At 38.8% G+C, this 23,093-nt stretch overlaps 1 protein-coding gene across 1 annotated transcript in view; it reads right to left on the bottom strand.

The window, feature by feature from the left end:
- The window catches only part of LOC137393717 (organic cation transporter protein-like), a 94,740-nt gene that overhangs the window by 56,570 nt on the left and 15,077 nt on the right, over positions 1-23,093 (bottom strand). The window contains exons 5-6 of the mRNA XM_068080389.1: positions 18,651-18,822; positions 17,744-18,016 (exon numbers count right to left, since the gene is read on the bottom strand). Coding sequence (XP_067936490.1) covers positions 17,744-18,016; positions 18,651-18,822 — 445 coding nt within the window. The remainder of the gene's footprint in view (positions 1-17,743; positions 18,017-18,650; positions 18,823-23,093) is intronic.

Here is a 23,093-nt window from a genome sequence, read left to right as displayed (position 1 = left end):
GCATCTGCTAGTTGTCTTTGCTAGTTGCATCTGCTATTTGTCTTTGCTAGTTGTATCTGCTATTTGTCTTTGCTAGTTGCATCTGCTATTTGTCTTTGCTAGTTGCATCTGCTATTTGTCTTTGCTAGTTGCATCTGCTATTTGTCTTTGCTAGTTGCATCTGCTAGTTGTCCTTGATAGTTGCATCTGCTAGTTGTCTTTGCTAGTTGCATCTGCTATTTGTCTTTGCTAGTTGCATCTGCTATTTGTCTTTGCTAGTTGCATCTGCTATTTGTCTTTGCTAGTTGCATCTGCTATTTGTCTTTGCTAGTTGCATCTGCTATTTGTCTTTGCTAGTTGCATCTGCTAGTTGTTTTTGCTAGTTGCATCTGCTATTTGTCTTTGCTAGTTGCATCTGCTATTTGTCTTTGCTAGTTGCATCTGCTCTTTGTCTTTGCTAGTTGCATCTGCTAGTTGTCTTTGCTAGTTGCATCTGCTATTTGTCTTTGCTAGTTGCATCTGCTATTTGTCTTTGCTAGTTGCATCTGCTAGTTGTCTTTGCTAGTTGCATCTGCTATTTGTCTTTGCTAGTTGCATCTGCTAGTTGTCTTTGCTAGTTGCATCTGCTATTTGTCTTTGCTAGTTGCATCTGCTAGTTGTTTTTGCTAGTTGCATCTGCTAGTTGTCTTTGCTAGTTGCATCTGCTATTTGTCTTTGCTAGTTGCATCTGCTATTTGTCTTTGCTAGTTGCATCTGCTAGTTGTCTTTGATAGTTGCATCTGCTAGTTGTCTTTGCTAGTTGCATCTGCTATTTGTCTTTGCTAGTTGCATCTGCTATTTGTCTTTGCTAGTTGCATCTGCTAGTTGTCTTTGCTAGTTGCATCTGCTAGTTGTCTTTGCTAGTTGCATCTGCTATTTGTCTTTGATAGTTGTATCTGCTATTTGTCTTTGCTAGTTGCATCTGCTATTTGTCTTTGCTAGTTGCATCTGCTATTTGTCTTTGATAGTTGCATCTGCTATTTGTCTTTGCTAGTTGCATCTGCTATTTGTCTTTGCTAGTTGCATCTGCTATTTGTCTTTGCTAGTTGCATCTGCTAGTTGTCTTTGCTAGTTGCATCTGCTATTTGTCTTTGCTAGTTGCATCTGCTATTTGTCTTTGCTAGTTGCATCTGCTATTTGTCTTTGCTAGTTGCATCTGCTAGTTGTTTTTGCTAGTTGCATCTGCTATTTGTCTTTGCTAGTTGCATCTGCTATTTGTCTTTGCTAGTTGCATCTGCTAGTTGTCTTTGCTAGTTGCATCTGCTATTTGTCTTTGCTAGTTGCATCTGCTATTTGTCTTTGCTAGTTGCATCTGCTAGTTGTCTTTGCTAGTTGCATCTGCTATTTGTCTTTGATAGTTGCATCTGCTAGTTGTCTTTGCTAGTTGCATCTGCTAGTTGTCTTTGCTAGTTGCATCTGCTAGTTGTCTTTGCTAGTTGCATCTGCTAGTTGTTTTTGCTAGTTGCATCTGCTATTTGTCTTTGCTAGTTGCATCTGCTATTTGTCTTTGCTAGTTGCATCTGCTATTTGTCTTTGCTAGTTGCATCTGCTAGTTGTCTTTGCTAGTTGCATCTGCTAGTTGTCTTTGCTAGTTGCATCTGCTAGTTGTCTTTGCTAGTTACATCTGCTATTTGTCTTTGCTAGTTGCATCTGCTATTTGTCTTTGCTAGTTGCATCTGCTAGTTGTTTTTGCTAGTTGCATCTGCTATTTGTCTTTGCTAGTTGCATCTGCTATTTGTCTTTGCTAGTTGCATCTGCTAGTTGTCTTTGCTAGTTGCATCTGCTAGTTGTTTTTGCTAGTTGCATCTGCTAGTTGTCTTTGCTAGTTGCATCTGCTATTTGTCTTTGCTAGTTGCATCTGCTAGTTGTCTTTGATAGTTGCATCTGCTAGTTGTCTTTGCTAGTTGCATCTGCTATTTGTCTTTGCTAGTTGCATCTGCTATTTGTCTTTGCTAGTTGCATCTGCTAGTTGTCTTTGCTAGTTGCATCTGCTAGTTGTCTTTGCTAGTTGCATCTGCTAGTTGTCTTTGCTAGTTGCATCTGCTATTTGTCTTTGCTAGTTGCATCTGCTATTTGTCTTTGCTAGTTGCATCTGCTAGTTGTCTTTGATAGTTGCATCTGCTAGTTGTCTTTGCTAGTTGCATCTGCTATTTGTCTTTGCTAGTTGCATCTGCTATTTGTCTTTGCTAGTTGCATCTGCTAGTTGTCTTTGCTAGTTGCATCTGCTAGTTGTCTTTGCTAGTTGCATCTGCTATTTGTCTTTGCTAGTTGCATCTGCTAGTTGTCTTTGCTAGTTGCATCTGCTATTTGTCTTTGCTAGTTGCATCTGCTAGTTGTCTTTGCTAGTTGCATCTGCTAGTTGTCTTTGCTAGTTGCATCTGCTATTTGTCTTTGCTAGTTGCATCTGCTAGTTGTCTTTGCTAGTTGTATCTGCTATTTGTCTTTGCTAGTTGCATCTGCTATTTGTCTTTGCTAGTTGCATCTGCTAGTTGTCTTTGCTAGTTGTATCTGCTATTTGTCTTTGCTAGTTGCATCTGCTATTTGTCTTTGCTAGTTGCATCTGCTATTTGTCTTTGCTAGTTGCATCTGCTAGTTGTCTTTGCTAGTTGCATCTGCTATTTGTCTTTGCTAGTTGCATCTGCTATTTGTCTTTGCTAGTTGCATCTGCTAGTTGTCTTTGCTAGTTGCATCTGCTATTTGTCTTTGATAGTTGCATCTGCTAGTTGTCTTTGCTAGTTGCATCTGCTAGTTGTCTTTGCTAGTTGCATCTGCTAGTTGTCTTTGCTAGTTGCATCTGCTAGTTGTTTTTGCTAGTTGCATCTGCTATTTGTCTTTGCTAGTTGCATCTGCTATTTGTCTTTGCTAGTTGCATCTGCTATTTGTCTTTGCTAGTTGCATCTGCTATTTGTCTTTGCTAGTTGCATCTGCTATTTGTCTTTGCTAGTTGCATCTGCTATTTGTCTTTGCTAGTTGCATCTGCTAGTTGTCTTTGCTAGTTGCATCTGCTATTTGTCTTTGATAGTTGCATCTGCTAGTTGTCTTTGCTAGTTGCATCTGCTAGTTGTCTTTGCTAGTTGCATCTGCTAGTTGTCTTTGCTAGTTGCATCTGCTATTTGTCTTTGCTAGTTGTATCTGCTATTTGTCTTTGCTAGTTGCATCTGCTATTTGTCTTTGCTAGTTGCATCTGCTCTTTGTCTTTGCTAGTTGCATCTGCTAGTTGTCTTTGCTAGTTGCATCTGCTATTTGTCTTTGCTAGTTGCATCTGCTATTTGTCTCTGCTAGTTGCATCTGCTAGTTGTCTTTGCTAGTTGCATCTGCTATTTGTCTTTGCTAGTTGCATCTGCTAGTTGTCTTTGCTAGTTGCATCTGCTATTTGTCTTTGCTAGTTGCATCTGCTAGTTGTTTTTGCTAGTTGCATCTGCTAGTTGTCTTTGCTAGTTGCATCTGCTATTTGTCTTTGCTAGTTGCATCTGCTATTTGTCTTTGCTAGTTGCATCTGCTAGTTGTCTTTGCTAGTTGCATCTGCTATTTGTCTTTGATAGTTGCATCTGCTAGTTGTCTTTGCTAGTTGCATCTGCTAGTTGTCTTTGCTAGTTGCATCTGCTAGTTGTCTTTGCTAGTTGCATCTGCTATTTGTCTTTGCTAGTTGTATCTGCTATTTGTCTTTGCTAGTTGCATCTGCTATTTGTCTTTGCTAGTTGCATCTGCTAGTTGTCTTTGCTAGTTGCATCTGCTATTTGTCTTTGATAGTTGCATCTGCTAGTTGTCTTTGCTAGTTGCATCTGCTAGTTGTCTTTGCTAGTTGCATCTGCTAGTTGTCTTTGCTAGTTGCATCTGCTATTTGTCTTTGCTAGTTGTATCTGCTATTTGTCTTTGCTAGTTGCATCTGCTATTTGTCTTTGCTAGTTGCATCTGCTATTTGTCTTTGCTAGTTGCATCTGCTATTTGTCTTTGCTAGTTGCATCTGCTATTTGTCTTTGCTAGTTGCATCTGCTAGTTGTCTTTGCTAGTTGCATCTGCTAGTTGTCTTTGCTAGTTGCATCTGCTAGTTGTCTTTGCTACTTGCATCTGCTATTTGTCTTTGCTAGTTGCATCTGCTATTTGTCTTTGCTAGTTGCATCTGCTATTTGTCTTTGCTAGTTGCATCTGCTAGTTGTTTTTGCTAGTTGCATCTGCTATTTGTCTTTGCTAGTTGCATCTGCTATTTGTCTTTGCTAGTTGCATCTGCTAGTTGTCTTTGCTAGTTGCATCTGCTATTTGTCTTTGCTAGTTGCATCTGCTATTTGTCTTTGCTAGTTGCATCTGCTAGTTGTCTTTGCTAGTTGCATCTGCTATTTGTCTTTGATAGTTGCATCTGCTAGTTGTCTTTGCTAGTTGCATCTGCTAGTTGTCTTTGCTAGTTGCATCTGCTAGTTGTCTTTGCTAGTTGCATCTGCTAGTTGTTTTTGCTAGTTGCATCTGCTATTTGTCTTTGCTAGTTGCATCTGCTATTTGTCTTTGCTAGTTGCATCTGCTATTTGTCTTTGCTAGTTGCATCTGCTATTTGTCTTTGCTAGTTGCATCTGCTATTTGTCTTTGCTAGTTGCATCTGCTAGTTGTCTTTGCTAGTTGCATCTGCTATTTGTCTTTGATAGTTGCATCTGCTAGTTGTCTTTGCTAGTTGCATCTGCTAGTTGTCTTTGCTAGTTGCATCTGCTAGTTGTCTTTGCTAGTTGCATCTGCTATTTGTCTTTGCTAGTTGTATCTGCTATTTGTCTTTGCTAGTTGCATCTGCTATTTGTCTTTGCTAGTTGCATCTGCTATTTGTCTTTGCTAGTTGCATCTGCTATTTGTCTTTGCTAGTTGCATCTGCTAGTTGTCTTTGCTAGTTGCATCTGCTATTTGTCTTTGCTAGTTGCATCTGCTATTTGTCTTTGCTAGTTGCATCTGCTATTTGTCTTTGCTAGTTGCATCTGCTAGTTGTTTTTGCTAGTTGCATCTGCTATTTGTCTTTGCTAGTTGCATCTGCTATTTGTCTTTGCTAGTTGCATCTGCTAGTTGTCTTTGCTAGTTGCATCTGCTATTTGTCTTTGCTAGTTGCATCTGCTATTTGTCTTTGCTAGTTGCATCTGCTAGTTGTCTTTGCTAGTTGCATCTGCTAGTTGTCTTTGCTAGTTGCATCTGCTAGTTGTCTTTGCTAGTTGCATCTGCTAGTTGTCTTTGCTAGTTGCATCTGCTAGTTGTTTTTGCTAGTTGCATCTGCTATTTGTCTTTGCTAGTTGCATCTGCTATTTGTCTTTGCTAGTTGCATCTGCTATTTGTCTTTGCTAGTTGCATCTGCTATTTGTCTTTGCTAGTTGCATCTGCTAGTTGTCTTTGCTAGTTGCATCTGCTATTTGTCTTTGCTAGTTGCATCTGCTAGTTGTTTTTGCTAGTTGCATCTGCTATTTGTCTTTGCTAGTTGCATCTGCTATTTGTCTTTGCTAGTTGCATCTGCTCTTTGTCTTTGCTAGTTGCATCTGCTAGTTGTCTTTGCTAGTTGCATCTGCTATTTGTCTTTGCTAGTTGCATCTGCTATTTGTCTTTGCTAGTTGCATCTGCTATTTGTCTTTGCTAGTTGCATCTGCTATTTGTCTTTGCTAGTTGCATCTGCTAGTTGTCTTTGCTAGTTGCATCTGCTATTTGTCTTTGCTAGTTGCATCTGCTAGTTGTTTTTGCTAGTTGCATCTGCTAGTTGTCTTTGCTAGTTGCATCTGCTATTTGTCTTTGCTAGTTGCATCTGCTATTTGTCTTTGCTAGTTGCATCTGCTAGTTGTCTTTGATAGTTGCATCTGCTATTTGTCTTTGCTAGTTGCATCTGCTAGTTGTCTTTGCTAGTTGCATCTGCTATTTGTCTTTGCTAGTTGCATCTGCTAGTTGTCTTTGCTAGTTGCATCTGCTAGTTGTCTTTGCTAGTTGCATCTGCTAGTTGTCTTTGATAGTTGCATCTGCTAGTTGTCTTTGCTAGTTGCATCTGCTAGTTGTCTTTGATAGTTGCATCTGCTAGTTGTCTTTGATAGTTGCATCTGCTATTTGTCTTTGCTAGTTGCATCTGCTATTTGTCTTTGCTAGTTGCATTTGCTATTTGTCTTTGCTAGTTGCATCTGCTAGTTGTCTTTGCTAGTTGCATCTGCTAGTTGTCTTTGCTAGTTGCATCTGCTAGTTGTCTTTGATAGTTGCATCTGCTAGTTGTCTTTGATAGTTGCATCTGCTATTTGTCTTTGCTAGTTGCATCTGCTAGTTGTCTTTGCTAGTTGCATCTGCTATTTGTCTTTGCTAGTTGCATCTGCTAGTTGTCTTTGCTAGTTGCATCTGCTAGTTGTCTTTGCTAGTTGCATCTGCTATTTGTCTTTGCTAGTTGCATCTGCTATTGTCTTTGCTAGTTGCATCTGCTATTTGTCTTTGCTAGTTGTATCTGCTATTTGTCTTTGCTAGTTGCATCTGCTATTTGTCTTTGCTAGTTGCATCTGCTATTTGTCTTTGCTAGTTGCATCTGCTATTTGTCTTTGATAGTTGTATCTGCTATTTGTCTTTGCTAGTTGCATCTGCTATTTGTCTTTGCTAGTTGCCTCTGCTAGTTGTCTTTGCTAGTTGTATCTGCTATTTGTCTTTGCTAGTTGCATCTGCTATTTGTCTTTGCTAGTTGCATCTGCTAGTTGTCTTTGATAGTTGCATCTGCTATTTGTCTTTGCTAGTTGCATCTGCTATTTGTCTTTGCTAGTTGCATCTGCTAGTCGTCTTTGATAGTTGCATCTGCTAGTTGTCTTTGCTAGTTGCATCTGCTAGTTGTCTTTGCTAGTTGCATCTGCTATTTGTCTTTGCTAGTTGCATCTGCTATTTGTCTTTGCTAGTTGCATCTGCTAGTTGTCTTTGCTAGTTGCATCTGCTAGTTGTCTTTGCTAGTTGCATCTGCTATTTGTCTTTGCTAGTTGCATCTGCTAGTTGTCTTTGATAGTTGCATCTGCTAGTTGTCTTTGCTAGTTGCATCTGCTATTTGTCTTTGCTAGTTGCATCTGCTAGTTGTCTTTGATAGTTGCATCTGCTAGTTGTCTTTGCTAGTTGCATCTGCTATTTGTCTTTGCTAGTTGCATCTGCTATTTGTCTTTGCTAGTTGCATCTGCTAGTTGTCTTTGCTAGTTGTATCTGCTAGTTGTCTTTGCTAGTTGCATCTGCTAGTTGTCTTTGATAGTTGCATCTGCTAGTTGTCTTTGCTAGTTGCATCTGCTATTTGTCTTTGCTAGTTGCATCTGCTATTTGTCTTTGCTAGTTGCATCTGCTAGTTGTCTTTGATAGTTGCATCTGCTAGTTGTCTTTGATAGTTGCATCTGCTAGTTGTCTTTGCTAGTTGCATCTGCTATTTGTCTTTGCTAGTTGCATCTGCTAGTTGTCTTTGATAGTTGCATCTGCTAGTTGTCTTTGATAGTTGCATCTGCTAGTTGTCTTTGCTAGTTGTATCTGCTAGTTGTCTTTGCTAGTTGCATCTGCTAGTTGTCTTTGATAGTTGCATCTGCTAGTTGTCTTTGCTAGTTGCATCTGCTATTTGTCTTTGCTAGTTGCATCTGCTATTTGTCTTTGCTAGTTGCATCTGCTAGTTGTCTTTGATAGTTGCATCTGCTAGTTGTCTTTGCTAGTTGCATCTGCTATTTGTCTTTGCTAGTTGCATCTGCTAGTTGTCTTTGATAGTTGCATCTGCTAGTTGTCTTTGCTAGTTGCATCTGCTATTTGTCTTTGCTAGTTGCATCTGCTATTTGTCTTTGCTAGTTGCATCTGCTAGTTGTCTTTGCTAGTTGTATCTGCTAGTTGTCTTTGCTAGTTGCATCTGCTAGTTGTCTTTGATAGTTGCATCTGCTAGTTGTCTTTGCTAGTTGCATCTGCTATTTGTCTTTGCTAGTTGCATCTGCTATTTGTCTTTGCTAGTTGCATCTGCTAGTTGTCTTTGATAGTTGCATCTGCTAGTTGTCTTTGATAGTTGCATCTGCTAGTTGTCTTTGCTAGTTGCATCTGCTATTTGTCTTTGCTAGTTGCATCTGCTAGTTGTCTTTGATAGTTGCATCTGCTAGTTGTCTTTGATAGTTGCATCTGCTAGTTGTCTTTGCTAGTTGCATCTGCTATTTGTCTTTGCTAGTTGCATCTGCTAGTTGTCTTTGATAGTTGCATCTGCTATTTGTCTTTGCTAGTTGCATCTGCTAGTTGTCTTTGATAGTTGCATCTGCTAGTTGTCTTTGCTAGTTGCATCTGCTAGTTGTCTTTGCTAGTTGCATCTGCTATTTGTCTTTGCTAGTTGCATCTGCTATTTGTCTTTGCTAGTTGCATCTGCTAGTTGTCTTTGCTAGTTGCATCTGCTAGTTGTCTTTGATAGTTGCATCTGCTATTTGTCTTTGCTAGTTGTATCTGCTAGTTGTCTTTGCTAGTTGCATCTGCTAGTTGTCTTTGCTAGTTGCATCTGCTAGTTGTCTTTGCTAGTTGCATCTGCTATTTGTCTTTGCTAGTTGCATCTGCTAGTTGTCTTTGATAGTTGCATCTGCTAGTTGTCTTTGATAGTTGCATCTGCTAGTTGTCTTTGATAGTTGCATCTGCTATTTGTCTTTGCTAGTTGCATCTGCTATTTGTCTTTGCTAGTTGCATCTGCTATTTGTCTTTGCTAGTTGCATCTGCTAGTTGTCTTTGCTAGTTGTATCTGCTATTTGTCTTTGCTAGATGCATCTGCTAGTTGTCTTTGCTAGTTGCATCTGCTAGTTGTCTTTGCTAGTTGCATCTGCTATTTGTCTTTGCTAGTTGCATCTGCTAGTTGTCTTTGATAGTTGCATCTGCTAGTTGTCTTTGCTAGTTGCATCTGCTATTTGTCTTTGCTAGTTGCATCTGCTAGTTGTCTTTGATAGTTGCATCTGCTAGTTGTCTTTGCTAGTTGCATCTGCTATTTGTCTTTGCTAGTTGCATCTGCTATTTGTCTTTGCTAGTTGCATCTGCTAGTTGTCTTTGCTAGTTGTATCTGCTAGTTGTCTTTGCTAGTTGCATCTGCTAGTTGTCTTTGATAGTTGCATCTGCTAGTTGTCTTTGCTAGTTGCATCTGCTATTTGTCTTTGCTAGTTGCATCTGCTATTTGTCTTTGCTAGTTGCATCTGCTAGTTGTCTTTGATAGTTGCATCTGCTAGTTGTCTTTGATAGTTGCATCTGCTAGTTGTTTTTGCTAGTTGCATCTGCTATTTGTCTTTGCTAGTTGCATCTGCTAGTTGTCTTTGATAGTTGCATCTGCTAGTTGTCTTTGATAGTTGCATCTGCTATTTGTCTTTGCTAGTTGCATCTGCTATTTGTCTTTGCTAGTTGCATCTGCTATTTGTCTTTGCTAGTTGCATCTGCTAGTTGTCTTTGATAGTTGCATCTGCTAGTTGTCTTTGCTAGTTGCATCTGCTAGTTGTCTTTGATAGTTGCATCTGCTAGTTGTCTTTGCTAGTTGCATCTGCTAGTTGTCTTTGATAGTTGCATCTGCTAGTTGTCTTTGATAGTTGCATCTGCTAGTTGTCTTTGCTAGTTGCATCTGCTATTTGTCTTTGCTAGTTGCATCTGCTAGTTGTCTTTGATAGTTGCATCTGCTAGTTGTCTTTGCTAGTTGCATCTGCTAGTTGTCTTTGCTAGTTGCATCTGCTATTTGTCTTTGCTAGTTGCATCTGCTATTTGTCTTTGCTAGTTGCATCTGCTAGTTGTCTTTGCTAGTTGCATCTGCTATTTGTCTTTGCTAGTTGCATCTGCTAGTTGTCTTTGCTAGTTGCATCTGCTATTTGTCTTTGCTAGTTGCATCTGCTAGTTGTCTTTGCTAGTTGTATCTGCTATTTGTCTTTGATAGTTGTATCTGCTATTTGTCTTTGATAGTTGCATCTGCTAGTTGTCTTTGATAGTTGCATCTGCTAGTTGTCTTTGATAGTTGCATCTGCTAGTTGTCTTTGCTAGTTGCATCTGCTACTTGTCTTTGCTAGTTGCATCTGCTAGTTGTCTTTGATAGTTGCATCTGCTAGTTGTCTTTGATAGTTGCATCTGCTATTTGTCTTTGCTAGTTGCATCTGCTATTTGTCTTTGCTAGTTGCATCTGCTATTTGTCTTTGCTAGTTGCATCTGCTAGTTGCCTTTGATAGTTGCATCTGCTAGTTGTCTTTGCTAGTTGCATCTGCTAGTTGTCTTTGATAGTTGCATCTGCTAGTTGTCTTTGCTAGTTGCATCTGCTAGTTGTCTTTGATAGTTGCATCTGCTAGTTGTCTTTGATAGTTGCATCTGCTAGTTGTCTTTGCTAGTTGCATCTGCTATTTGTCTTTGCTAGTTGCATCTGCTAGTTGTCTTTGATAGTTGCATCTGCTAGTTGTCTTTGCTAGTTGCATCTGCTAGTTGTCTTTGCTAGTTGCATCTGCTATTTGTCTTTGCTAGTTGCATCTGCTATTTGTCTTTGCTAGTTGCATCTGCTAGTTGTCTTTGCTAGTTGCATCTGCTATTTGTCTTTGCTAGTTGCATCTGCTAGTTGTCTTTGCTAGTTGCATCTGCTATTTGTCTTTGCTAGTTGCATCTGCTAGTTGTCTTTGCTAGTTGTATCTGCTATTTGTCTTTGATAGTTGTATCTGCTATTTGTCTTTGATAGTTGCATCTGCTAGTTGTCTTTGATAGTTGCATCTGCTAGTTGTCTTTGCTAGTTGCATCTGCTAGTTGTCTTTGCTAGTTGCATCTGCTAGTTGTCTTTGCTAGTTGCATCTGCTATTTGTCTTTGCTAGTTGCATCTGCTATTTGTCTTTGCTAGTTGCATCTGCTAGTTGTCTTTGCTAGTTGCATCTGCTATTTGTCTTTGCTAGTTGCATCTGCTATTTGTCTTTGCTAGTTGCATCTGCTAGTTGTCTTTGCTAGTTGCATCTGCTATTTGTCTTTGCTAGTTGCATCTGCTAGTTGTCTTTGCTAGTTGCATCTGCTATTTGTCTTTGCTAGTTGCATCTGCTAGTTGTCTTTGCTAGTTGTATCTGCTATTTGTCTTTGATAGTTGTATCTGCTATTTGTCTTTGATAGTTGCATCTGCTAGTTGTCTTTGATAGTTGCATCTGCTAGTTGTCTTTGCTAGTTGCATCTGCTAGTTGTCTTTGCTAGTTGCATCTGCTAGTTGTCTTTGCTAGTTGCATCTGCTATTTGTCTTTGCTAGTTGCATCTGCTAGTTGTCTTTGATAGTTGCATCTGCTAGTTGTCTTTGCTAGTTGTATCTGCTAGTTGTCTTTGATAGTTGCATCTGCTAGTTGTCTTTGATAGTTGCATCTGCTAGTTGTCTTTGCTAGTTGCATCTGCTAGTTGTCTTTGCTAGTTGCATCTGCTAGTTGTCTTTGCTAGTTGCATCTGCTATTTGTCTTTGCTAGTTGCATCTGCTATTTGTCTTTGCTAGTTGCATCTGCTATTTGTCTTTGCTAGTTGCATCTGCTATTTGTCTTTGCTAGTTGCATCTGCTATTTGTCTTTGATAGTTGCATCTGCTAGTTGTCTTTGCTAGTTGCATCTGCTAGTTGTCTTTGCTAGTTGCATCTGCTATTTGTCTTTGCTAGTTGCATCTGCTATTTGTCTTTGCTAGTTGCATCTGCTAGTTGTCTTTGCTAGTTGCATCTGCTATTTGTCTTTGCTAGTTGCATCTGCTAGTTGTCTTTGCTAGTTGCATCTGCTATTTGTCTTTGCTAGTTGCATCTGCTATTTGTCTTTGCTAGTTGCATCTGCTAGTTGTCTTTGCTAGTTGTATCTGCTAGTTGTCTTTGCTAGTTGCATCTGCTATTTGTCTTTGCTAGTTGCATCTGCTAGTTGTCTTTGTTAGTTGTATCTGCTATTTGTCTTTGATAGTTGCATCTGCTAGTTGTCTTTGCTAGTTGCATCTGCTAGTTGTCTTTGCTAGTTGTATCTGCTATTTGTCTTTGATAGTTGTATCTGCTAGTTGTCTTTGCTAGTTGCATCTGCTAGTTGTCTTTGCTAGTTGCATCTGCTATTTGTCTTTGCTAGTTGCATCTGCTATTTGTCTTTGCTAGTTGCATCTGCTATTTGTCTTTGCTAGTTGCATCTGCTATTTGTCTTTGCTAGTTGCATCTGCTATTTGTCTTTGCTAGTTGCATCTGCTAGTTGTCTTTGCTAGTTGCATCTGCTATTTGTCTTTGCTAGTTGCATCTGCTAGTTGTCTTTGCTAGTTGCATCTGCTATTTGTCTTTGCTAGTTGCATCTGCTAGTTGTCTTTGCTAGTTGCATCTGCTATTTGTCTTTGCTAGTTGCATCTGCTATTTGTCTTTGCTAGTTGCATCTGCTAGTTGTCTTTGCTAGTTGTATCTGCTAGTTGTCTTTGCTAGTTGCATCTGCTATTTGTCTTTGCTAGTTGCATCTGCTAGTTGTCTTTGCTAGTTGTATCTGCTATTTGTCTTTGATAGTTGCATCTGCTAGTTGTCTTTGCTAGTTGCATCTGCTAGTTGTCTTTGCTAGTTGTATCTGCTATTTGTCTTTGATAGTTGCATCTGCTAGTTGTCTTTGCTAGTTGCATCTGCTAGTTGTCTTTGCTAGTTGCATCTGCTATTTGTCTTTGCTAGTTGCATCTGCTATTTGTCTTTGCTAGTTGCATCTGCTAGTTGTCTTTGCTAGTTGCATCTGCTATTTGTCTTTGCTAGTTGCATCTGCTATTTGTCTTTGCTAGTTGCATCTGCTATTTGTCTTTGCTAGTTGCATCTGCTATTTGTCTTTGCTAGTTGCATCTGCTATTTGTCTTTGCTAGTTGCATCTGCTATTTGTCTTTGCTAGTTGCATCTGCTAGTTGTCTTTGCTAGTTGTATCTGCTATTTGTCTTTGCTAGTTGCATCTGCTATTTGTCTTTGCTAGTTGCATCTGCTAGTTGTCTTTGCTAGTTGCATCTGCTAGTTGTCTTTGCTAGTTGCATCTGCTAGTTGTCTTTGCTAGTTGTATCTGCTATTTGTCTTTGCTAGTTGCATCTGCTAGTTGTCTTTGCTAGTTGCATCTGCTAGTTGTCTTTGCTAGTTGCATCTGCTAGTTGTCTTTGCTAGTTGCATCTGCTATTTGTCTTTGCTAGTTGCATCTGCTATTTGTCTTTGCTAGTTGCATCTGCTATTTGTCTTTGATAGTTGCATCTGCTAGTTGTCTTTGCTAGTTGCATCTGCTAGTTGTCTTTGCTAGTTGCATCTGCTATTTGTCTTTGCTAGTTGCATCTGCTAGTTGTCTTTGCTAGTTGTATCTGCTAGTTGTCTTTGCTAGTTGCATCTGCTATTTGTCTTTGCTAGTTGCATCTGCTAGTTGTCTTTGCTAGTTGTATCTGCTATTTGTCTTTGATAGTTGCATCTGCTAGTTGTCTTTGCTAGTTGCATCTGCTAGTTGTCTTTGCTAGTTGTATCTGCTATTTGTCTTTGATAGTTGCATCTGCTAGTTGTCTTTGATAGTTGCATCTGCTAGTTGTCTTTGCTAGTTGCATCTGCTATTTGTCTTTGCTAGTTGCATCTGCTAGTTGTCTTTGATAGTTGCATCTGCTAGTTGTCTTTGATAGTTGCATCTGCTATTTGTCTTTGCTAGTTGCATCTGCTATTTGTCTTTGCTAGTTGCATCTGCTATTTGTCTTTGCTAGTTGCATCTGCTAGTTGCCTTTGATAGTTGCATCTGCTAGTTGTCTTTGCTAGTTGCATCTGCTAGTTGTCTTTGATAGTTGCATCTGCTAGTTGTCTTTGCTAGTTGCATCTGCTAGTTGTCTTTGATAGTTGCATCTGCTAGTTGTCTTTGATAGTTGCATCTGCTAGTTGTCTTTGCTAGTTGCATCTGCTATTTGTCTTTGCTAGTTGCATCTGCTAGTTGTCTTTGATAGTTGCATCTGCTAGTTGTCTTTGCTAGTTGCATCTGCTAGTTGTCTTTGCTAGTTGCATCTGCTATTTGTCTTTGCTAGTTGCATCTGCTATTTGTCTTTGCTAGTTGCATCTGCTAGTTGTCTTTGCTAGTTGCATCTGCTATTTGTCTTTGCTAGTTGCATCTGCTAGTTGTCTTTGCTAGTTGCATCTGCTATTTGTCTTTGCTAGTTGCATCTGCTAGTTGTCTTTGCTAGTTGTATCTGCTATTTGTCTTTGATAGTTGTATCTGCTATTTGTCTTTGATAGTTGCATCTGCTAGTTGTCTTTGATAGTTGCATCTGCTAGTTGTCTTTGCTAGTTGCATCTGCTAGTTGTCTTTGCTAGTTGCATCTGCTAGTTGTCTTTGCTAGTTGCATCTGCTATTTGTCTTTGCTAGTTGCATCTGCTAGTTGTCTTTGCTAGTTGCATCTGCTATTTGTCTTTGCTAGTTGCATCTGCTAGTTGTCTTTGCTAGTTGTATCTGCTATTTGTCTTTGATAGTTGTATCTGCTATTTGTCTTTGATAGTTGCATCTGCTAGTTGTCTTTGATAGTTGCATCTGCTAGTTGTCTTTGCTAGTTGCATCTGCTAGTTGTCTTTGCTAGTTGCATCTGCTAGTTGTCTTTGCTAGTTGCATCTGCTATTTGTCTTTGCTAGTTGCATCTGCTAGTTGTCTTTGATAGTTGCATCTGCTAGTTGTCTTTGCTAGTTGTATCTGCTAGTTGTCTTTGATAGTTGCATCTGCTAGTTGTCTTTGATAGTTGCATCTGCTAGTTGTCTTTGCTAGTTGCATCTGCTAGTTGTCTTTGCTAGTTGCATCTGCTAGTTGTCTTTGCTAGTTGCATCTGCTATTTGTCTTTGCTAGTTGCATCTGCTATTTGTCTTTGCTAGTTGCATCTGCTATTTGTCTTTGCTAGTTGCATCTGCTATTTGTCTTTGCTAGTTGCATCTGCTATTTGTCTTTGATAGTTGCATCTGCTAGTTGTCTTTGCTAGTTGCATCTGCTAGTTGTCTTTGCTAGTTGCATCTGCTATTTGTCTTTGCTAGTTGCATCTGCTATTTGTCTTTGCTAGTTGCATCTGCTAGTTGTCTTTGCTAGTTGCATCTGCTATTTGTCTTTGCTAGTTGCATCTGCTAGTTGTCTTTGCTAGTTGCATCTGCTATTTGTCTTTGCTAGTTGCATCTGCTATTTGTCTTTGCTAGTTGCATCTGCTAGTTGTCTTTGCTAGTTGTATCTGCTAGTTGTCTTTGCTAGTTGCATCTGCTATTTGTCTTTGCTAGTTGCATCTGCTAGTTGTCTTTGTTAGTTGTATCTGCTATTTGTCTTTGATAGTTGCATCTGCTAGTTGTCTTTGCTAGTTGCATCTGCTAGTTGTCTTTGCTAGTTGTATCTGCTATTTGTCTTTGATAGTTGTATCTGCTAGTTGTCTTTGCTAGTTGCATCTGCTAGTTGTCTTTGCTAGTTGCATCTGCTATTTGTCTTTGCTAGTTGCATCTGCTATTTGTCTTTGCTAGTTGCATCTGCTATTTGTCTTTGCTAGTTGCATCTGCTATTTGTCTTTGCTAGTTGCATCTGCTATTTGTCTTTGCTAGTTGCATCTGCTAGTTGTCTTTGCTAGTTGCATCTGCTATTTGTCTTTGCTAGTTGCATCTGCTAGTTGTCTTTGCTAGTTGCATCTGCTATTTGTCTTTGCTAGTTGCATCTGCTAGTTGTCTTTGCTAGTTGCATCTGCTATTTGTCTTTGCTAGTTGCATCTGCTATTTGTCTTTGCTAGTTGCATCTGCTAGTTGTCTTTGCTAGTTGTATCTGCTAGTTGTCTTTGCTAGTTGCATCTGCTATTTGTCTTTGCTAGTTGCATCTGCTAGTTGTCTTTGCTAGTTGTATCTGCTATTTGTCTTTGATAGTTGCATCTGCTAGTTGTCTTTGCTAGTTGCATCTGCTAGTTGTCTTTGCTAGTTGTATCTGCTATTTGTCTTTGATAGTTGCATCTGCTAGTTGTCTTTGCTAGTTGCATCTGCTAGTTGTCTTTGCTAGTTGCATCTGCTATTTGTCTTCGCTAGTTGCATCTGCTATTTGTCTTTGCTAGTTGCATCTGCTAGTTGTCTTTGCTAGTTGCATCTGCTATTTGTCTTCGCTAGTTGCATCTGCTATTTGTCTTTGCTAGTTGCATCTGCTAGTTGTCTTTGCTAGTTGCATCTGCTATTTGTCTTTGCTAGTTGCATCTGCTAGTTGTCTTTGATAGTTGTATCTGCTATTTGTCTTTGCTAGTTGCATCTGCTATTTGTCTTTGCTAGTTGCATCTGCTATTTGTCTTTGCTAGTTGCATCTGCTATTTGTCTTTGCTAGTTGCATCTGCTATTTGTCTTTGCTAGTTGCATCTGCTATTTGTCTTTGCTAGTTGCATCTGCTAGTTGTCTTTGCTAGTTGTATCTGCTATTTGTCTTTGCTAGTTGCATCTGCTATTTGTCTTTGCTAGTTGCATCTGCTAGTTGTCTTTGCTAGTTGCATCTGCTAGTTGTCTTTGCTAGTTGCATCTGCTAGTTGTCTTTGCTAGTTGTATCTGCTATTTGTCTTTGCTAGTTGCATCTGCTAGTTGTCTTTGCTAGTTGCATCTGCTAGTTGTCTTTGCTAGTTGCATCTGCTAGTTGTCTTTGCTAGTTGCATCTGCTATTTGTCTTTGCTAGTTGCATCTGCTATTTGTCTTTGCTAGTTGCATTTGCTATTTGTCTTTGATAGTTGCATCTGCTAGTTGTCTTTGCTAGTTGCATCTGCTAGTTGTCTTTGCTAGTTGCATCTGCTATTTGTCTTTGATAGTTGCATCTGCTATTTGTCTTTGATAGTTGCATCTGCTAGTTGTCTTTGATAGTTGCATCTGCTATTTGTCTTTGATAGTTGCATCTGCTAGTTGTCTTTGCTAGTTGCATCTGCTAGTTGTCTTTGATAGTTGCATCTGCTAGTTGTCTTTGCTAGTTGCATCTGCTATTTGTCTTTGATAGTTGCATCTGCTAGTTGTCTTTGATAGTTGCATCTGCTATTTGTCTTTGATAGTTGCATCTGCTAGTTGTCTTTGCTAGTTGCATCTGCTAGTTGTCTTTGATAGTTGCATCTGCTAGTTGTCTTTGCTAGTTGCATCTGCTATTTGTCTTTGATAGTTGCATCTGCTATTTGTCTTTGCTAGTTGCATCTGCTATTCGTCTTTGCTAGTTGCATCTGCTATTTGTCTTTGCTAGTTGCATCTGCTATTTGTCTTTGCTAGTTACATCTGCTATTTGTCTTTGCTAGTTGCATCTGCTAGTTGTCTTTGCTAGTTGCATCTGCTAGTTGTCTTTGCTAGTTGCATCTGCTAGTTGTCTTTGCTAGTTGTATCTGCTATTTGTCTTTGCTAGTTGCATCTGCTATTTGTCTTTGCTAGTTGCATCTGCTATTTGTCTTTGCTAGTTGCATCTGCTATTTGTCTTTGCTAGTTGCATCTGCTATTTGTCTTTGCTAGTTGCATCTGCTAGTTGTCTTTGCTAGTTGCATCTGCTAGTTGTCTTTGCTAGTTGCATCTGCTAGTTGTCTTTGCTAGTTGCATCTGCTAGTTGTCTTTGCTAGTTGCATCTGCTAGTTGTCTTTGCTAGTTGCATCTGCTAGTTGTCTTTGCTACTTGCTACTGCTATCTAGAAGTATTTTATTGTTGTTGTGCAGCTCGCAGATAAGTTGAGTCAGCTGTTATCACATGAGAGGTAAATATAAATGTATAAACATCAGGCTTTTTGTGGAGAAAGCAATAGATAAGCCTGTAAGCGATTACAAACATATTTTATTTCATAACACGGGTAACAATCATAACCTGTACTCACCAACCGAAGCAGCAGATAAGGAAAATGGCTATAAACTTAGGATGCCTGCATATCGTCACACAAGCATTTGTCTCCTCTTTTGTCCCTTCCCTCGCTTCCAGATTTTTTTCGTCACTACGCTTTGTCTCTTGGTCGGTTATAAAGTGGTTATCTATCGATAGCGTGATGTTAACATCTGTGAGTTTGTTCCATCTTGCAATTTTATCCAGAACTAATTGAGCCTCTTTGTACCTCTTTTTGCCAAAGAGCCAATGCGGCGACTCATCGTAGACCCTATCACAAATGTGGCATCAAAGATTAGTTGCACTGAACCGCTACATTCACTATTACATACCTCTATTACATACCTCTATTATGTAGGTGTGTTCATCTTACTAGATGCTCGTGAAGAACTTTGAAAAAACTATAATGCAGTCTTAATTTTCATTATGATGTTATATATATAGGTTGTTTATTACATTTTGAACCTCATTTTGAAGTTTTAATGTATTATTATTAGTTCTAGTTTTGTTTTGGCCTTGACATAATATCAAAATATTTTTGTGCTTTTGAGAATATTGAGGCAAATGATTAAAGCGTTAGGCACAGTATTAATAAGTGTAAAAAAACACAAGTCAATGACAAATATAAACAAGCATCGTGTGTGTCAAAAGAAAAAGTTCTTGCTTATTTGTCAAAGTTTTATATTTCTCAGTAAAGTTAAAACCTTTCCATTTTAACCATTTTTGCAATTTAACCAATATTCAAACGTGATAGTCAAAAGAGCTATGAATAGCATCGGATTTCAAAATAATAAATGTAACCAAATGATTAACTATATTACCAGAATTTTCATCCCAAGTATCTTTCCAAAGTATTCATTGTTCAAGCCGAGCAGCTCAAATAAACAGCAGTGCAAATTACCTACCACCAGAGGATGGCACCGATTACGACGCTGGGCAGGCTGATGGCAATCTGGAAGTAGAACCAGTCAGTGAGCCAGTATGCTAAGGGAGATGCAAGGCAGATACTCACGCTCCATGAGAAGACTAATCCTATCAAAAGATGGGGTCTCTTGACAGGGGAGGTAATCTCACTCACTGCAAAAGAACAACTATGAATTTTTACAACAATCGCGAAGACTTTTCGTGTCAATTGTTTGAGGAGTCATAAAATTGGCAAAACAATTTTTCTTTTGTTAGTATGTCAGTTTTTTTGCAATGTTCGTTCTTTCTTTGCGCAAGTCTGCAAGCAGCAAGGTAGTTAGTGCTGGCCACTCATCACCATATTAAAACTACCATAAAACCTCAAATTGAACGCTATGGCGCTCTAACTTTCAATCCTTCTTCTGTAAGGGCAATCAATTGGAGGCGGCGTTCAAATAGTGGCTGGCAGTCTATTTTTCAAATGGTTGGTCAGAATTTTGGGAAGATAATTTTAGCCCTTTTTCGGGCGAAGCGAATGTCGCCTATATTTGGCCCTCTTTTTTTGGTGGAGCCATGTTAAACCTTTTTGAATGCAACAAATCTCCTAACTTACCTTTAACTTGTCAAATATATCTAAATAAAATTTGCATGGGGAAGCCAAGATATATCTCTACCAGTTGTTATCTATTGTTTACAATTAATCTGGGATCATATTATAGCCTTTTTCTTGCTTTGCAATTTGCTAAAGCTTTGAATTTTTTATTTCATTCTAAACTTGAAGGCATTTTTTTTATATCTATATTTAGCAATGTTGAATAAAATATCATTGCACTCATTGATATGTTTGCTACAGTTTGCGGCCAGAACTTGCTTTTCAAATGCAATAGAAGTGGAATTATGAGGGTCGATTCTTTGTAAGTCGTGTTAAGATAATCGCAAGGATGCTATTAAATAATATGCTATAAATCTGCAAATTTATAAGTTGTGTAACGATAATCGATCACGTGCTACAAATATATATATTCATTAACCAGACACATAAACGAACCATAATTACATTACATGCAGAAACAAGAACTAACGTCCTAAAACAAAAAGATTTGTCATCTTTTGCTTGGATAGCGGCGTTCTGATTGTTGCTTTTGATTGAATGAACATCTTCTGGTTGTTCAGTACCTTCCACGACATCTTCTGACCTCAACTCATTTTTTGGACCGCTGAGCGAGCTGATATTAGCGTCCAAACAATTTTTTGACAGAATAAAACTTTTACGCAATGCATTCAGCACAACTGCAACCCATAAAAGTTTTGCCCGCTAATCTTAACCTTTTTTACCATTGTAAATTGTAAATGTAAACTATTTTTTATAAGTACATTATATACATATATTATTTTACATAATGTACTTCGAATTATCAAGACTGCGTTAAACAAGGAACTACTATTAGCCTGAGACAGTAGTAATTAATTATTGATTAATTAATTTGATTGATTAATGATTGATTAATTATTTTTATGGTGTTAATTTCAAAGTTTTAACGAAATGAAAAGCTTTAGATATTGGACAACGAGAAATTTTATTGTTATTGATGTAAGCGATTCATTAAATAGAAACGATTCTGTGGAAACTTTTCTATTGAACAATTGATATTATAGGCTCGTAAAGATCAAATAATGTCAACGTGATGGTCAAATGGAGGTGGCTTTTAATTAGAGAGTGGCACTCCATTTTTCAACCCTTTTCTCAGGGTGGCAGTCAATTGGAGGTGAAGTTTCAATAGAGGTGGCGCTCAAAAGGAGGTGACGTTCAATTAAAGGTTTTACAGTATATATATGTATGTATGGCCGTATCTGTGCACGTGCATACGCGCGCAGGTGTGTGTATAATATGAGAATATGTGATAATATATATATGCATAAACATATATATGTATGCATACATATATATATATATATATATATATATATGTATGCATACATATATATATATTTATATGTATAAAAACTTGTTTCCTCACCCCGGTTAACCCGTGTGGGTGGTAATTTCTGCTCTAACTCAGGTCTCCTACCAGAGAACTGGGAGTTTGAGCATTTGCTTCAAGATGTTAGCTGTTCCCAATAGCGCACTTTTCTGCAACACACCTGAGTTGATTGTTGTTGGTATTTGGGCAAGCCACATTTTATGCGCCAGTGTTATTGCGCCCAGTGCCCCAATGACTACTGGGATTACCGTTGTTTTTACATCCCAGCATTTTTCAATCGCGTCTCCAAAAGAGAGATATTTCTCTACCTTTTCTTTTTCTTTGCTGGCTATATTGTAGTCATTGGGTACTGCTATATCTATTATAGTAGCCTTCTTGCTCTCCTTGTCCACCACCACTATATCTGGTTGGTTTTCTAGGAGATGCTTGTCAGCCCGGATGTAGAAGTCCCAGAGAATCTTAGCGCGGTCATTTTCATTGACCTTACCAGGAGCTTCCCACCAGTATTTTGGTTTATTAGGGCCATACTCATCACATAGACTTCTATACACAACACCTGCGACATGATTATGCCGCTCTGTTTATGCGCTTCCTGCGAGCTGTTTGCATCCACTGATGATGTGTTGGATGGTCTCAGGTGCATTTTTGCACAGTCTGCTTTTAGACTCGTCTCTATTGTGATAGATTCTTGTTTGGAGTTGCCTTGTTGGGAGCACTTGCTCCTGGGCTGCCATGATTAGCGACTCTGTATTGGCCGTTAGGTTTTCTTTGTTCAGCCACATATATGTCTGGTGAAGATCACCAACCTTAGATACTTGTCGATGGTAGGCACCATGAAGAGGTTTCATGTGCCAGTCAGTTTCCTCATCATCACTGCAAAGCTCCATTGTCAGAGCAGCTGATTGAAGTTCAGCTAGCAACTTATCTGAAGTGGCCATGGAAGCTGCACAGGCTTTGATGCTTTGTTCTTCCTCCTTCACTGTCTGCTGTACACTTTTGAGTTCCCTACGGCCATATTTCCTATCGAGATACAATCTAGTAGTATCAAATTTTGGGTTGAGTGCTCCATGCATGGTCAGCAGTTTACGAGTTGCTATATCTGTTTCCTTGATGGCTTCCTCAGTCCACTTTATTATGCCTGCTGGATATCTTATTACTGGCAGTACGTCGGTATTTATTTCCATGACTTGGTTCTTGGTATTGAGCTGGCTCCGTAGGACCTGCCGAAGGCGTTTCTTGTATTCAGTAATGGCTTTGTGATGTACTTCGGCTTCGTGGTTGATGTTGTTTTGCATAATCCCCAAGTACTTGTACCCTTCTTCTACATCTTTGATGGTACTATTTGGCATTCTTAGGCTATCTGTGAGCATAGAATGGTCTTTCTTAGGAATTAGCCTCCTACATTTCTCAATACCGAAGGTCGTTCCAATGTCCTTGCTGTATACCTGAGTGAGGTGTATTAGCGAATCAATGTCCCTTTCTTTGTTAGCGTACAGCTTGATGTCATGCATGTGTAGAGGAGGGGGTTTATCTTGGTGCCACTCTTAAACTGGTACCCATATTGAGTCTTCTCCAGCATATTGCTTAGAGGGTTTAGGCATATGCAGAGGAGCAGCGGTGATATGGAGTCACCTGATAGATGCCTTGCTTAATTTTTACACTCGCCAGCTTTTTGCCATTAGCCTCCAGTTCCATCTTCCATTTGGTCATTGACATCTTGATGAATGCCACAAGAGCAGGGGGAACCTTATACATACTGAGGCACTCAAGTATCCAACTATGGAAAATTGAGTCATAGGCGTTTTTGTAGTCGATCCAAGCCTTGGCAAGATTGGTATGCCTATAGATATATGTTTATATATATATATATATATATATGTTTATATATATATATGTTTATATATATATATATATATATGTTTGTATATTTTCATATATACATATATATGCCTGTATACTAAATATATACAAAGATAAGTGGCATGCATACTTATAAGTAGCTATACGTACATGTAAGTATTGTAGCTATATGTACAAGTTGCTTGAGTTTTAATCTAACCTGATCGAAAAGCCAATTGCATAATTACCATTATAAAAATGTTTGGCTCAGCCCTCTCAGAGCGGTACTGATTTTTACAGGTTTTGCAAGTCACAGGCTATTAGCCACAGATGAGTATTTAGTGTGAAGCCTAACTTATGTCTTGGTATCATGGGCTTTAGCATATGAGAGGAGTTTATAATACTCTAGCACAAACCAATAATATAATCTATTGCTGAGCAAAGCGACCCTTTACAGCAATGTTGTAGAAGTTTTTTTTATCAGAAATACACACTTGAGATAGGAACAACATGTAATCATTGGTGGCACTTTTTCAACCCAATATGATAAGATCATAAGGCGCGACCAGTTTGTTCTTGAGTCTACTTAAACTAGATGCACCTTATTGTTTTATTATCATGACC

Source organism: Watersipora subatra, chromosome 4 (genome assembly GCF_963576615.1).
Source record: "Watersipora subatra chromosome 4, tzWatSuba1.1, whole genome shotgun sequence".
Classification (NCBI taxonomy): domain Eukaryota; kingdom Metazoa; phylum Bryozoa; class Gymnolaemata; order Cheilostomatida; family Watersiporidae; genus Watersipora; species Watersipora subatra.
Note: the sequence above shows the minus strand (reverse complement) of the source record. Positions and strands in the feature narration are given on the sequence as shown.